The sequence below is a fragment of the Scardinius erythrophthalmus genome (assembly GCF_964197995.2).
Source record: "Scardinius erythrophthalmus genome assembly, chromosome: 25".
NCBI lineage: Eukaryota > Metazoa > Chordata > Actinopteri > Cypriniformes > Leuciscidae > Scardinius > Scardinius erythrophthalmus.
The window spans coordinates 20,001,790-20,019,241 of record NC_138245.1 but is presented as its reverse complement, the minus strand read 5'-3'; the positions used below and the strand labels follow the sequence as shown (position 1 = coordinate 20,019,241).

Sequence of the window (17,452 nt, the reverse complement as noted above, 5' to 3'; positions counted from 1 at the left end):
TGTAAAAATAAGCTGAAAACATGTTTACAGTAATGCACTTGCACTGGAAGTCCAGCACATACAAACCTTATTTTGAATGGTAGGAGAAATGTTTAAGATATTTTTATTAAGAAATTCATAGATTATGAAAAAGCAATAGTATCCATCTTAAAGAAGTTAAGTAACACCTCACAAGAAGTGTTTGATAAGCGGAGGTAAGTGTATCCTCCATGTCTCAGGAGCAGTGTATTTTGGAAGCAGTTCAACAATAGCACAGTAGTCAGCATGTTTGTTATGGCTCTCAGCAGCGGTCCATGAGAAAACCTTAAAACAATCACACACACACACACACACACACACACACACACACACACACACACACACACACACACACACACACACACACACGTTACACTATATTAGCAGTTACTTTTAAAAGTAATGTGTTACAATCTTGCATTACTCCCTAAAAAGTAACTAATTGTGTCATTATTTTACTTTTGCATTTCTTTTTCTCACATGGGCTGGGCTTGCTTGTTTGTTTTTAAAAAAAGTTATATTTTTGCAAATGTAAAGGCCCTTTCACACCATAAGAGAAATGAATAAGCCTCAGGCTGAAGGAAATGCTAATTTATGCCTGTACAGTAGAGGGCGCAGCTCAAACAAACCTTTCAGCTGTGTTGCCATTCTAGACTGCAGAAGAATAAAACATAGGAGAAAGTTAAAAACTCTTACTTCAACAATAAAATAAAAAAATAAACACAAATGTGATGTTTATCTATATCAGGCTTTCTAAACCCTGGTCCTAAAGGGCTATACTGTCCTGCAGAGTTTAGCTCTAACCGTAATTAAACACACCTGAACCAGCTAATTAAGGTCTTCAGGATTACTAGAAAGCTCAAGGTCGGCGCTAAACTCTGCAGGAAAGTGGCCATCGAGGACCAGGGTTGAGAACCCCCGATATGGTAAAATAAATGAAGGTCAGCGGCAGCAAAGACATTGGTTAATAAAATCAAGCGTAGCATTAGTTCTGGCAGGTCACATCCATAGATATCCATATAAGGCTAGATGTCTTACGGCGGAGTCTCGAACGGCATCACCGGAGGCCATCTTATCACAGGCAGGCTTTCTGGTGGGCTCTGTGGTACCTGATGTAAGGTGAGTGATCAGCACGAACACAAATACTCTTATCTCGCTGAAATCTTGACGGATTTACAAACGGTATAGTTTCTTACAAATGTTATTAACGTGGCTATAATTCCAAATGCTTGATGTCCATGGTTATAATTATTCATATGTATGCAGTGTCATAACTACATCTCTGACGTTTATAACAAAACAAACCGTTTGAAAATCGGTAGAAAATTGAGCAAGTTATGGTTATTTAAAAAGTGCATGCAGCATTAAAACACAATGTTACGAGTGAGCGAGCTGCCTGTGGCAAGATGGCCGCCACATGCGGATGTCAACCTCCATTGGCCAGCAGCATGCACGAGACATCTAGCCTTTATTATATGATATCTATGGTCACATCAGTCAAGCTCAAGTCAGCTGACTCTCAGCCTATCCACGTCTACCTATAGAGCTGGTAAGTCCCGCCCATCCGTAAAACCCCAAGTGGACCTCTAGGTTGAAAAATCGTCAATGCAAGTGAATGTGAGAAAATAATTATTTTCTGGTCCCGTTTGAATTGTGCCATGAATGTGAACATATGTTGTCTGTGAATTTTTTATATAATTTTTCATGTTACGAGTTTGACAGTGTATTGTACGATTCTTTGGCTAGCAGTTGTGGAAAAGACATAACGAGAAAGACTACATGTCGCCTATGTGACGTCACCCCATAACACATTTTCCCTCCACTTGTCAAATCACGGTGCTAATGCTGCGATAATCTATGGAGACAGATCGAGATGCCTGAGTGTTTTGTACCCAAATGTCACCATTCAAACCAAATGGGCTGTTCTTTCTTCAGATTCCCGTCTGAAAGCAGCGAAGAGTTGTAGTCCACAAAGTGCTCTCATACAAAGTCTAACCGTATCAAACTTCTACCTGCTAAATTGTAGCATTCTTCACATGAAAAATTATATTAAAAATTCACAGACAACTTCACATTCATGGCAAAATTCAAACGGGACCAGAAAATAATTATTTTCTCACATTCACTTGCATTGACGATTTTTCAACCTAGAGGTCCAGTGGGGTTAGCAGAAGGGGCGGGACTTACCAGCTCTATAGGAATACAACACTTATCACAGCTTCCCTTTAAGGCTCATTCAGTATTACAGTATCAGCAGCTTTGGCAACTGAATGAAATAAAATAAGTTGAAGTAAAATTGAAATAAAAAATAATTAAAACTAGAGGAAAAAATAGACATTAATAAAACGAATAAAAACAATGGCACAACAAAATGACTAAACCTTATCTAAAATAAAAATGAAACCTGAAAATGTAAAAATCAAAGTCAATTCCAAATATTAATAAATATAAAAGTATAAAAGTCTAAGTAAACTTAAAAACTGTTCAAATGTCCTTACAGGTTGGTTTGACATGTTTCATGATGTTTGTGATGACAAATTTGGATAAACATGAGGATAAGAGGACATCTGTGATGATTAAAATATAATCATTCTTTTTCCACCTGCAAACACTCAAATTCATCTGTCTAGAACTAAACAACAGTTGTGTGACTGCAAAACAGATTAAATGTCCTGTTAGTAGACTATTGCAGCATTCCTCAATGTTTAACATGCTCTGTCATAGAGATGCATCAATAAAACAAAGTGAGACATCTATTCACTTACACTTTTATAGAAAGTCAACCATATATTTATAGTAAATCTTTATTGCGGATTCATCTCTATATTGCTTGTTTAACATAATTGATGAATTATCTGCTGACCTCCTTGCTATTTTAGAGACAGAGAAACCATTCTCATAAGCTATACAGTATGTGCATGAAAATCAAGTGAACTGTTAACATTGTCATGCTGGGTAAAGGACAACAGACACCATATTGTGTGCTCATGAAAATAAACATACGCAGGTCAGTCAGGAAAAAAGTGTAAGTAGATATTACATTGTGTTTGCAAAAGCCCATACTGTGATAATGGTACATTTTGAGGCTGTTCATTCTTTGCTGTTTATCACCACTGAACGTGTGGTAGGTTAGAAAGTTGTCATGCCTTTTCCCTAAACTTGTGTTCTGGACTTGTGTTCCCACCGGAGGGTTTGAGGGTAGCTTGTTTTTATCATCACTATCTGCATCATGAGAACATTTAGGAGTGAGCAGATCTGTTAAGTGTATGATTCACTGCAAAAACACTCACTGGTCGCCACTAACATGTGTAACCTAGAGAAATCATAAAGAATAAGAGAATTAATCATTTTAGAATCAAAAGATTTGAGTCCTCAATCGCAATCTCCACCACTAGAAAATGGTATTAAGCAACAATTTAAAGCCAAATTTTTACCATTTGGGTGTGGAGTGTTTGGGTTTCTCCATTATTTTAAGTGTCATGTTTCAAGTTGTATCTTGTCAGGTAAACTTGTTTTCCTATTAGTCAGTGTAAATAGCTCTCTTATTTGCTTTGCTCGGTCACGTCTTGCCCTTTAACATTGTTTTGTTAGTCTTAAAAGAATAGTTCATCCAAAACTGAAAATTTACCTTAAATGAATCATTTACAGAACACACCATGTCATTCCAAATCATTCGTTCTTCTGTGGAATCAAAAGAAAATATTTTGAAGAATGTTTCAACTGTTTTTGTTCATATAAGTCATTGGGACCAAAAAGACACATGGATTTTCATTGTGGACAAAAAACAACAACATATTTTTGAGTGTTTAAGGCAAGACACCCCAGGTGAATAGGGTAAAAAAAATAAAAATTAGATATAATAACCATATGTCTCCAGTTGATTGATTACATTAAAGGGGACATATCATGAAAATCTGACTTTTTCTGTGTTTAAGTGCTATAATCGGGTCCCCGGTGCATCTACCAATCCAGAAAACGTGAAAAGTGACAACCCAGTAACTTTGTCTTGGTGAGCCTGAATGTAAAAAAAATAAGCCGATCTGATTTCGCTCCCCTTCTGATATAGGAAGGGGATCTTATTATAATATTACTGCTGCACAGACGAGCACAGAACAATATTTGACCACAAAATGTCGCAGCTGTCTTATAAAGACCTCAAGGAACTGTCAACTTGTGTAAAAGTTAAACATGATGGTACATGCAAATCGATTAAATGAATCAATGTAACTCATCAACAACAACTAGGCTACATAAATGTAGGCTATCCACTAACCATTCAGAAACGTCCAGGTACAGTCTAAAAGTTGCAAACTCTTCCTGAGTCTCTCAATATGGTTGCACTCCACTACTGTTATTTCTGAAATTTGACTGAATTCGCGTGTTTTGTTATAGCAGAATATCCAAAGCTTGTGTAAAGGATCGACTGTCTTCTGAATGGAGGCCGGGAGCAGCAGCTCATTTGCATTTAAAGGGACACACACAAAACAGAACGTTTTTGCTCATACCCAAAAAGAAACAACTTTGACAAGCTATAATAAATGATCTGGGGGACATTTTGAGCTGGAATTTCAAACACATTCTGGGGATACTATAGATTTATATTAAATAATTATATTACATCTTGTGAAAGGGGACATAATATGTGAATAAAATGAATAAAAAACAGGTGAATGCTATTTGAACAACCCCCTCTGTAAAACCCTTCAAAATATAAGAATAAAACTAGAAAGTCTTAGAAGTGAGCTTTCAGTAATTTTATACATCCTCCATGGCTTGACTAATGTTATTCAGGTGGCTGATGGAAACCATTTCCTTTAATGCAATATGACATTAAACTCAGCACTCTTGCTCCCCCTGCAGGTCGATATTAAAACTCTCATTATAGATGAAAAACACTGTTCTGTTAGAATTGATCAATTACTATACCTAAAAATGTTTTTCATAACTAAATCTCTATATAGACATATTTTCCGATGTTTTATATAAGATTTCAATTATTGTACATTGATGTTGCACTGTATTGTGGAAACAAACTATCTGCATCCCTATAATTGTGCATGAAGTAATTCTGTTTACTTATTGAAGAGTTTCTGATTAAAAAAAAGGTTTTACAGCTTTCCCAGCCTCATAAAACATGCCACATGCACATCCACACAGTGGCTAAATGAAATTCAGACTTTGTTTTTCTTTAGGCATTGTATCTTAGAACAAATGTCATTTATTGAAAAGCACATTTGAAACCCTTACTGCACATTTTTTCTCTTACAGCAGAGTATTTCATTATTAAACATGAGAACTGAGAACATTTCAGTAAGAAGGAAAAAAGAACAGGCACCACAAGATTGTGCTTTGTAGCCGCACGCTAACACATCAGCATACGTGTGTGTGTGTGTGTGTGTGTGTGTGTGTGTGTGTGTGTGTAGCTGACAGATATTATACACTACCATTCAAATGTTTGGGACAGTAAGATTTTTGAAAGAAAGAAAAAATGCTTCATAGTTTCCACAAGCATATTAAGCAGCACAACTGTTTGCAACATTGATAACAATAAGAAATGTTTCTTGAGCATCAAATCATCATATTAGAATTATTTCTGAAGAATTACGTTACACTGAAGACTGTAATGGCTGCTGGAAAAATTTCACAATATTGCTGTTTTTATTTTATTTTACATCTAATAAACAGGCTTGGTGAGCATAAGAGACTTCTTTCAAAAGCAATGGTCATTGTGAAAAAAAAAATAATACTTGTCCATGAAATACTGAACTTGTCCTCATTATAGAAGAGAGGAAAAGTTTTATATACCTTCTCTTTTGTTAATCAGTGCTTCCTTCTGAGCTAGTCATCATCTGTACAAACTAAGTATTTAGCAATGGAATTTTGATATGTGAAACATGGTTGCTAATTGAGAAGTGACGTAAGATCTCTAACAGAAAAGGAATGAAACAGTAGTGTCTGTTTGAGTCTCGTCAGTCAGACGCCAGTAAAAAAATCAGAGGATGTCAAAGGTCGTCCACTAGGTTTGCTATTGGATGTCAACCCGAGTCAAAATCACAAACAGCTGACCTCACTGACCTGCTTAATACACCATGAAATAACATTAAGTCCATTAGTTTAATTCAGACTTTAACGGGTGTTCAGTCAGAAACATTTCTAAGGCTTCAGCGAATTGAGTCAAAAAATTATGACACGGATTAACTTCTCACTATATTATAAGAAGTATAATGCTTGAATGGCTGGAAACCACAAGGGGTGAACTGACCACTCCCAAAACAATCAAAGATGATTCCTGGAAATACAAAATCGTCTTCTGGAACACCAAAAAATGTAAAATGTCATGGGAAAAAAAGGAAAGCTTGCATCTCGCTAGGACACGCGTCTGAAAACCACATGAAGTTAACAACCTGCCAGCAGGGAGCGGTAAATTACCAAACCAGGCCGGGTCAGAGACTTCGGCAATGACAGCGATGTAAAATTAGTGACAGCTGAGCAAACTGATTTGGCCATCCCCCAGCTGAGCTCCCACCTCTCCCCCTCACCTAACCTGCTAGTGTCCTCAATCTTGGGTCAGCAATTCATTGCTAAAACCTCAGGAGAGCACAGGCCAGCTTCCATACCACTGTTCCCCTAAGATCTGCTCTCAGGCCATGGCTGTTCACAGACAAACATCAAAGGTAGGTTTCTTTTCCCCCTTCCTGCTGTATGAAGACTCCTTGGTAATTAGTCTTATTCCGAATACTTGAATAACGGGGTTACGTGAATAATTAAATAGGCCCAGGAGAGCTCTGAATACTGATGTCTCAGGTTGGAGTTGTTAGGGGTTTATGTGAAGGCAAGGTCGGTGTGGTCCTGATTGTGCTGCATTGAGAAACACTAGATTAGGACCATGAAGATGTGCATTATTTACTCCATCTGTGTTGATTTAGTATGGAGGAAGACGCATGATTCAGATTTATGTAATATTTGGTAGTATATATTTACTCTGCAGGTTTGGCCAACTTCCATAACCATATAAGACGGATGATAGATTACCATTGTGAACCATACAACTACTTTATTTATGTTTTCAAATGTGTGGAGGGTCTAAAGTGTATTAACTTTCACACTGTCATTATGCGTGATGTTTCTGGCTAATAAGAGTTTACGTGTCTGAGCAGCCGGAAAGAAATGACCTTAAAGGTTAAACAAACACTGGTGTGACAGGCATCTGGGGCTCTAGACAGAGAACTCCTGCAGATAGTTATAAAATCCCTTGGGGAAAAAAAGAGAAAACATTTCCAAAACCCCAAAATGAAAGCACAATTTTTCAGCTAATAAGAAAGCTAGAGTATAAATTGCATAATGTGGACACTCTGTGATGTTGAATTCAGAATGAGTCCCCAGTGCATATCACAAAAGTACTAAGTACATATGCACAGATAATTCACTTTGTCTATTATAGATTGTGCTGTATCTTTTTTGGACCCTGTTGGGCTTCGGTCTTAGTGCCCCTCCAACTGATCTGGACCCTGAAGCATATGGATTCGATGACACGTGGGATCTGAACTATGATTATGATGAGGAGGTGAGAGGAGGTTTTAAGAGCTGATCAAGTTTGTCAGTTCTGTCATCATTTAATCATCATCACGTTGTTCCAAACCTGTATGACTTTTTTTCTTCCACTGAACAAAATGAGAACGTTTGGATGCATGACATCGAGGTATATTCTTTTTTCTATATAATGAAAGTGAAGGTGGATGAGTGCTATTCAGCACCAAAAAGCACCATGCAACTCATAACACTATATTGCTAGAAGCAATAATAATAAAAAATATGTTTTGTTCTAAATTAATTGTCACTTTAAAAGATCAATTCGATTGTTAAAATTGAATGAATTCATTTCATTAGACACCATTTTTGATGTTACAATCTATTATATAAAGCCTAAATTTTTTTTTGGAAGAAGTTAGGGAACAAGATAACATGTGAGCCCACTGACTTCCATTGTATGGACAAATAAAGCAGAGATATTGTCAAAAAATATCTCATCTTGATTCTTTTATGAAATGAGGGTGAGTAAATGATGACAAATTTTTTATTAACCATCCCTTTCAGAATAGAGTCACTATGAACCTGTTTACCGTATGTATACAGTTATGTTCCGTGTCTAACCTCTCTTTCTTACTGACTGAGGTTGAGACACTGGCTCCTCCTCCAGCAGTCACTCCACCACCTGCTGTAGTTCCTCCTGAGGACTATGTGGAGGAAGTGACACTGCCGCCCCGTCCAACAAAATCTCCTGTCCCATCCACTTTAGACTTCCATGGTCCGGGCCTGTTTGGACCTGACACGGGCTTAGGTAGATGGATAAATTGTTTGAAAGTGATAAAAATGCTTTGTTTTTTAATTTCAGTCATGAATCTTGCGGCCTCTAGTGGTATGAAACGTCATAGCACAGTCCTCTCTCCCTCTCTACTGTAGGGATGCCCTCCTGCCTGCTGTGTGTGTGTATCAGTGGCAGTGTTTACTGTGATGACTCAGAACTGACTCAGATTCCCCCTCTTCCCAAAGAAACCACACACTTCTACGCTCGCTTCAACAAGATCACCGAGGTCAAGGCCACAGACTTTATCAATCTCAGTAAGAATCAAACAGACTTCCCTCTTTCTTGAGAATACAAATGTGGTTTTTCAAACATATGCTGTATTACACGGTTTACACAAGGCCTGGAATGCATAAAAGACTATTTAAGACTTTTAAATCAATTTAATTACGAATCAAACTGAACAATGTTTAAGAAAACTGCACTTAATGGTGTTCTCAGATCAGCTGAAACGGATCGATCTGAGTGGAAACCAGATAGGTAAAGTGAATGAGGCCGCTTTTCGTTCACTGCTTCAACTTCAGGATCTCATGTTGGCCGACAACAACATCCAGGTACTCCCAGAACTCCCAGCTTCCCTGAAGCACATTGATGTTCGCAATAACCAGCTAAGGAGTTCAAGCATGCACGCAGAGGCCTTTAAGGTACGTACAGAACCATCCAAAAGTTTGGGGTCTGTAAGATTTTTTTAATAGTAAAAACAGTAACATTATGTTGAAATATTATTACAATCATTTATTCCTGTGATGGCAAAGCTGAATTTTCAACATCATAACTCAGTCTTCAATGTCACATGATCCTTCAGAAATCATTCTAATATGCTGATTTAGTGCTCAAGAATTTTTTCATTCTGCCATTTAACTGCAAAATAAAGATAGATAGACAGAAAGCTTGTGGCTTGTTTTGCAGTAAAAATGTCTTAAGATCATTAAAATGAGATGTATTTACTTAAAAAGCAAACACCTTGTTTACACTTAAAGGGATAGTTCATCCAAAAAATTTAAGTTTCTTTCTTCTGTGGAACACTAAAGAAGATATTTTGAGAATGTTGGTAATCAGATGGTATTTTTGCCTACTATGGAAGTGAATGACTATCCCTTTAAAACAGTGCAGTAAGACCAGATTCACTCGTATTATTTTTGTATTTCAATGTGTATTCTCATCTAATGATTACTTTTTCACGGACAAATAATAAACTGAGCATGATAATGTTATGTTGTTTGTGTTCATTTTCTCTCTTGAGTAGGAGATGAAAGAGCTTCAGTTCCTGTACCTATCAAACAACAAGTTAGACTACATTCCCGTACCCCTACCTGACAGCCTACGATCGCTCCACCTGCAGGTAAAAACAGTAAAAACTCCTGCTACTCTCCTCACTAGTGGGCAATAATGTCTTCACCATTAATGCTATTTCTCTCCCTCTCTTCTACATTTTCTCCAGAATAACAATATACAGAGTATAAGCCCAGATACTTTCTGCAACATTCATGACAAAAACTACATACGGAAAGCCCTGGAGGACATCAGGCTGGATGGCAACCCGGTGGACATCAATTTCTACCCCCAGGCTTATATCTGCCTCCCACGACTACCTGTAGGAACTCCCGTCTAGGAAAATGTTCCTTTTTTCCCCCACAGTTTGTGTGTGTGTGTGTGTGTGTGTGTGTGTGTGTGTGTGTGTGTGTGTGTGTGTGTGTGTGTGTGTGTGTATTTTCTAAACTCCTCTGTGACCACAGCAAAATAATATGAGCAAAAAGATCAAATACTTTAAAATGTCACAATTAATATCTAGGAGAAAGTTTTTATCTTTTAGCCAGTCACGTTAGGTATGGACTCGGTGACTTTGCACTCATTACAATATGTAAAAATGGATCTGTTGCAAAATCTAGTGAGCTACCTCACCTACATAGGCACTAAGTATACACTAAGGAATGATCTAACTGAAATTCCACCATAAGTGACCAATTTGTAACAGTCTACATAGAGACAAGCTAAAGTTATCTAGTTGCATTAGTAAATGCGTTTTTATCTCACTCACGTTTGCTTTTGTTAACACTCGGTTAGGTTACAAGCACATTTTTAGGACGATTTTTACCGACGCAGTTATTGAATGAATTCTAAGCATCTATACAGTAAATGACAATTCTTTCGATTCATCCACCATTTTGGGTGCACTTTTTCATAAATGGCATTGCAAAATATTAAGAGATAGCCTTCTCCATGGAGGATATGGGTTAGGTGATGCTACCTCACAATTTGTCCATAAAAAGGCAGCGTAAACATGCTAACTACCTTTTGGAACGCTCTTCATGTAGAGAGCATGCCAATGATTTTTGTAGGCAGCTTACTTGTTTGGAACAGAGCTGGAGACATTGATCCATCATGACAAATTGGCAGAAGTCATCAGAGCAAGAGATTCGTGAATACAACTACTCTTGAATAGTTGTAGTGCCCCTTTTCACCACAATGTGGCGCCCTTCTCCAGTACTTTCTGCCTGCTGTAAAAATACTTCTGCATTTCTGTAGACACTCAGCTCCATCTGTCAGGTGTTTGTGTCATTTTATCTCAGATCTTTGAGGATGCACTGTTCTTTATTAATAATGTTTTACGTTTGCTTGATTTATCTGTTTCCCATTCAACAGTTTCGATGACGTATATATTGTACTCAGCTGCATCTATTTTTAAATCAATTCGTTCATGTACCACTGCAGGTGGTTTCTGAGGTTACTTAGCAACTGTCAAATATTTATAGTTTGACATTTACCTGTGTGCACAATGTAAAGATACTCCTAGATTATTTGCACTGGATGTTAAGCAACTGTAAAGACACAACAAATGTAATCCCATGAGCATGAACAGGTTTTCTCTCACCAAAACGTGTGTGCTCATTCTTTCACAGCTTTGAAGCTATGCCATAAGCGCAATGTCCAATTGGACAAAGCGCCTGGACACAGGTCTTCAAACATCCCACACAGATCCATTTAACGGCGCATTTTGAATGAAGCCAGATTTCTGTCCAAACACTAAATTAAACACAACAGCAGATAATTTAAAGTTTGGCTCTCTTTCACCGCGGTGAGATCAACAGCAGTGGCAACCTGGCATAATAACAAAATGTCCTCAACATCAAACATTCAATTCATGGTAGCACTTATATTACAATGTTATTAATGTTATAAATGTTAATATTATGTTTTAATATTACAATGACCTGTGTAGACCCAACACTATGCAATATTATTAACATGTTATGCTAAATAGTTAATAGGATAGTTCACCCAAAAATTTTAATTCTGTCATTTCCCTCAAAGTGTTCCAAACTTGTATGACTGTGAAATCTGTGGAACATAAAAGATGTTTTGAGAAATAGCTCAGCTTTTTCTCCTTTAATAAAATGAAATGGTTACCAACATTCTTGAAAATATCTTCTAGATATAGAAGAAGTTTAAAACAACATGAGGATGAGTATTTAAATTTGGGGGTGAACTACTACATTCAGAATTTTGTACATGCATAAAAAAACAACAGAACTTTGATTTTCTTTTTATATTTTTGATGAATTATTGCCATATTATTATTAATAACATTTATTGAAAGATTGCAGTGTTCAGGCCCAATTGTTTCCTTTTAAAAAAACAACTGGAAAATACTATATTTATATCTTTTTTAAAATGTAAATTTGTTCATGGTCTGAGGATGAAGGCATGTCACAAAACCTGTTCATCTTGTTTTCTGCCTGAATTTGGTAACTTCTACCAAGTAAGAGATGAATCTGTGCATAAATTTGACTCGCTGCCTTTTACGTCAACAACAGAAGATATGGAAACCGTTTCCATTTAATTTGCAAAATGGGTCATAGGTTTGAGAGCAGGGAATGCTACTCGCAACTCAGTCAGAACAAACCCACAGCCCATTTTTGGTTTGCAACCCACCAGTTGAGAACCACTGGTCTGCAGTCCATCAATGAACAGAAGAGATAGAGAGCAAGGCTAAGCGCTGCTAATCTCCTAGTACGGTCAAGCTTTATGATCGGTACCATTCCTCCTCCTCCTCCTCTTCTTTGGGCTCCATTCTCCTCGCCCAAATGATCCTCCCATTGTTATTTGCTTTCACAAGGGCTTATATCATCCTTCTCTCCTCTGTCGCATATGACTCTTTTTTTAACCTCTCCCAGGCAGCCATTGCCAGTGACTCACTTGATGAATAAAGACGAGAGAAAACTCAATCCCTTTCCCTCCAGCTGCAGGAGAGTTTACAGTGAGAGAGGGGAAGGGGTGTTCGAAGCCCAAGCACTACCAGCGGCTAATTGGTACATAAAAAGGAGGAGTGTCTGATATAAGAAAGCGAAGAAATAAAGCGCTTTTGTAAACAATGATTTTGAAAACACGTCGCGTTGCAGCGACGAAGGCTAAGCGCGCACCTGCGTTAATCCCATGGATTTTACATCCCCGTCTCTGTTTCTTTCCCGCTCTGCGCTGGGTCCATGAAGGTGACCTTGCATTCTGCCTGAGCTCATCCATTGATCTCATAACTGAAAGGACTTGCGGGCTTCCCTCCCACATGATTCAGGGGAGGGAGGGGCTGTAGATAGGTGCATATGCTGTGGGGGTGTATTTCAGCAGTCAGCGTGTGTGTGTGTGTGTGTAGGTAGTAGGTGAGGAGAAGGGCTAAGGCAAGAGGAATGTTTAAAACACTCATACATCCTCCTTTCAGCCGCCCAGAGCCATCGAATAATTGAGTCGAGCCCCCGCCTGAACAACACACACACACACACACACACACACACAGCCTCCACATGCAGACAAACTCAATCAATAGGCTACGTGCACGTGGCCGCCATTTTGGATTTCAGATCAGCGAGTGTGCGGTTAGACACTTCCGGTTTCGCATTACACCTGGTGCAGGGAACCGGAGAAAGCCGAAATGGATCTTTTGTAGTTGTTTATAGAATCAATTATCACTTAAAATACTACTAAGATCCATATTACTATCACACGATAGCCAATGGCAATTAAATGCACGCATGCATAGTCAGATTAATGAATGAAATATTAATGTTCACGAACAGAAGATTGTATTTGACTCCTGCTGCATACACATACGCAATGACAGTTATGCCTACTGTAGCCTAAATATAGAGTTACAACTACGATTACAGTTGTTTGCATTAAATGCACGTTAGCCCTGTGATAGGCTACAATTTATATCCATAAATACTATTTTCTCAATTCTGCATGCATTTTTACTTACATCAATTGCTCGATCAATATTATCATCACATATTTTACATTTACATTTTTTACTGTAGGTACCACAAACAAATATAGGTAAGTTTGTGTATATTTTACACGTAGTACTGTATGTGTTGCTTATAAACACCAGACAGATTATTATTATTATTATTTATGAAACAGATAAACTTTACTCATATAGCCAACTCATAAACAGATCAACTTTACTCATCTCACTTGCACAAAATAAATGCAGTAATAGAAAGCATAGAAACGCACAGGTGAAATACACTGAAAATTATATGCATTTAAATATTTGGTCGGGTTGAAGTCCTCCCTCCGGATCTCCTGTATCCACTCAGCCCGTACCGCAGCGTCAACGGGGAATGCATGAAAGCTGACTTCTCTGTTGTAACGTGACGAAATGGTACAAAACGGCATACAACGATGAAGAGCTGAGGCTGTCATCGTCTGAAAGGCAAGTCACCTCTCTTGAATACTCCTTGTGAAAAAATATCTCTGTGGTAATGGAACTTGGTCGCTGTTGTCTCTCGCTGTCAGATCACCGTAGTTTTCACTGGAAGTACTGGCCCACACACTCAAGTTCGAACAACTGTCGCCGTGCACGGAGCGAATTGTAGCCTATCACAGGGCAAACGTGTGAATGTTCACAGTGTATTTTATGTAAACAACTCTAATCGTAGTTGTAACTCTAAATTTACAGTAGGCATAATTGTAATTGCGTATGTGTATGCAGCACGAGTCAAATACAATCTTCTGTTCGTGAACAGTTGTATTTCATTCATTAATCTGACTATGCATCCGTGCATTTAATTGCCATTGGCTATCGTGTGATAGTAATATGGATCTTAGTAGTATTTTTAAGTGATAATTGATTCTATAAATAACTATAAAAGATAATTTTCGTCTTTCTCCGGCTCCCTGCACCGGGCGTAATGCGAAACCGGAAGTGTCTAACCGCACACTCGCTGATCCGAAATCCAAAATGGCGGCCACGTGCACGTAGCCTATTGCTGTGATATCTGAATCTTAGGAGGGACTAGTTAATGTTCTGTAAAGCAGGGTCGCTCCTCTGCATTAAATATGAAGGAGAGTGGAGTAAGATGTGTCACTTCTTTGTGAAATGAGACACATAGAGATAAAACTACTTGTTAGCTGTCAAACCAAATTGAAAAGAGGGTATTTATAACATCACAGAAACATAACCTCACAAGTTAATGGCACAGCTTACCCCAAAGAACTGCACATACTTTATGCAGCCATATCACCCTTTATAGCCCAAGACTGGTTGCCCACTGAAGGTAAGCAGGGTTGAGCCCGGTCAGTATCTGGATGGAAGACCTGGGAAAACCAGGTTGCTGCTGGAAGATGTTAGTGAGGCCAGCAGGGGGTGTTCACCCTGTGGTCTGTGTGGGTCCTAACACCCCAGTATAGTGACAGGGACATTATACTTTAACAAGCACTGTCCTTTGGATGAGGCATTAAACTGAGGTCCTGACTTTCTGTGGTCATTAAAAATCCCATGACACTTCTCGTAAAGAGTAGGGGTGAATAATAATCTTGGCCAAATTCTCTCCATTGGCCTTTATCAATCATGGCCTCCTAAAAAATAATCCCCATGCTTTCAATTGGCTCTATCACTCTCTCTCTCTCTTCTCCACCTATAGTTGGTGTATGGTGAGCGCACTGGCGCCATTGTGCAGTGGCTACCGTCACATCATCAAATTGAATGCTGGACACAGGTGGTGGTTGAGGGGAGACTCCCTGATATGATTGTAAAACACTTTTGGTGAACAGTAACAAGCTATATAAATGCCTCATTATTATTAGGGGCCAAGCACCGAAGGTTTGTAGGCACCATATTGTATCCGTTGGCGTTCTTATTATTCTTCCGATTCTTCCTATTCTTTCGCTCTGGAAGTCTTAACTGTCACCATAGCAATTTTGAAGTCTCTAACTCAATCCCTCTAGTGCCACCAACTGTCCAAATTTGGACTCATGTTATGCTAATAACTTTTGAACTGTAAGGGCTAGAAACAAAATTCACCCTATGACATAATTTTTCCGTCATAAAAATGTTTCCGCCATTTAGAATTTTTCGAAAAACCCACCTTTTCTAACACCTCCTAGACTGTTGCTCCAATTTTCATGAAAATTGAACCAGATCATCTTCAGACCATGCCGACAAAAAATTAAGGAATTCAAGTTGATTCGTCAAACCATTCTTGAATAAGGCGCGAAAGGAAGAACACACCAAAATGAACATGAGGCTGTATCTCTGCAACACTATTGCGTATTCTGAGTGAAATTTTCAGATGAAATTTTCAAAAATGCTAATAACATTGGATTAAATTAGACTAGTGTAATGAAACTATACCTCATGTAGAGAACATAGATACCAATATTGCCATAGTCAATCGAACTACGTGTCCGCCATTTCGATTTTCTTTCAAAACCTACTTTTTTGAACTCCTCCTAGACAGTTTGTCTGATTTTCACCAAAACGAATCGTATCATTTTCAGACCATGCCGGCAAAAGGTTGGATTTAGTGTTGATAGGTGAAATGGCTTAGTATACCACATTAACAAATTTGATGGCATGATGCCAAAACGAATGCTGATGCTGTATCTCTGCAAACTTTGGCATACTGAAACCAAACTTTGTCAATGTCACCTCACTCAGACTACATCACTGCACCACCTATTGGTCGAAAATGATAAACCATTAAATCATATTTCTAGTGACTTTATGATTTTTCAGCCATTTTGCCTAAAATCATCTTAATATGTCTTTAATTGCTCATTGTTGCACTTGGTCTGATGCTCCTGGCCATTCTGGCATGACTTTTCTTTGTGCTTGGCCCCGATAATTGCTGCTTTTATTATTAATATCCCACAGCTATCGTTGTAGTAAAAATTCTTCATTTATTAATTGGCCAAATAATTTGTGTTTTTACATTGGAAATTCACTAACATGATACATTTTTTAGATCTGGAAAAATTCTATTGTTTTTACATAAAATCTACTTTACCTGCCGAGTAAAAAATGTACATTGAAATGCAAAAAAGGTATGTTCATATTTGTAATTAAAATCTAAAAAGTTTAGGAAGTTTAAGGAATATTCCCATATGGTCCAACTTACCCCATAATTAATTTGACAATTAATTTAATATCTTAATTGATTCAAATTATTGCCAAAATGTTTAATATTCAGTATACCTGAATATAATAAAATCATTTTCATTATTTAATTTTTTTTTTAAGATCACTAATGCACTGCACAGCTTACCTCAAAGACATGTTTTACCCCACACTAATTCATTTAATTAGTAATGACAAATATTTAGCTAAATTAAGTTTTTACACACTGGAAATTCACCAACATGTATGATATATTTTTAGACCTGGACAAATTTGCTTTTACATAAAAATTTACCTGCCAAGCAGAAAATGTACTTTGACATGCAAATTATTATTATTATTTTTTTTTTTTTTTTGGCATAATACTTATCGCTTTTCTTGTGGGCATCAGTACACAGCTAACAATCTCGGTTCCCAGAATATTCTGGCAATGTTAGTTTTTGGATATAAAAAAAATTAAAACCTAATAAGAATATTCCTAAAACGTAAGGAATTTGTTCCCAAGGAAATATTACGAGTAACGTTGAGTTTGCTGGGAATGAGAGGTTTTAGAATTACCCCATTCTCCCTACTTCTGGATGATCAAATCATAGATGCATACGCCATCCCTCGAACTCAAATTCAAAAAGTGTCTAAATAATAGACAGCTGGGTCCTAATCAGTGTAAAGACAAAAGA

The 17,452-nt window shown here is 37.7% G+C and overlaps 1 protein-coding gene across 1 annotated transcript; it reads left to right on the top strand.

Annotated features, from left to right (window-relative positions):
• Positions 1–898: 898 nt before the first annotated feature.
• optc (opticin) lies at positions 899–11,253 on the top strand. The gene is made up of 7 exons (XM_081357237.1): positions 899–1,137; positions 7,460–7,582; positions 8,191–8,356; positions 8,479–8,637; positions 8,822–9,024; positions 9,627–9,722; positions 9,822–11,253. Exons 4-7 carry the CDS (start codon positions 8,481–8,483, stop codon positions 9,990–9,992), a joined length of 627 nt encoding a protein of 208 aa, XP_081213363.1. The 5' UTR covers positions 899–1,137; positions 7,460–7,582; positions 8,191–8,356; positions 8,479–8,480; the 3' UTR covers positions 9,993–11,253.
• Positions 11,254–17,452: the final 6,199 nt, after the last annotated feature.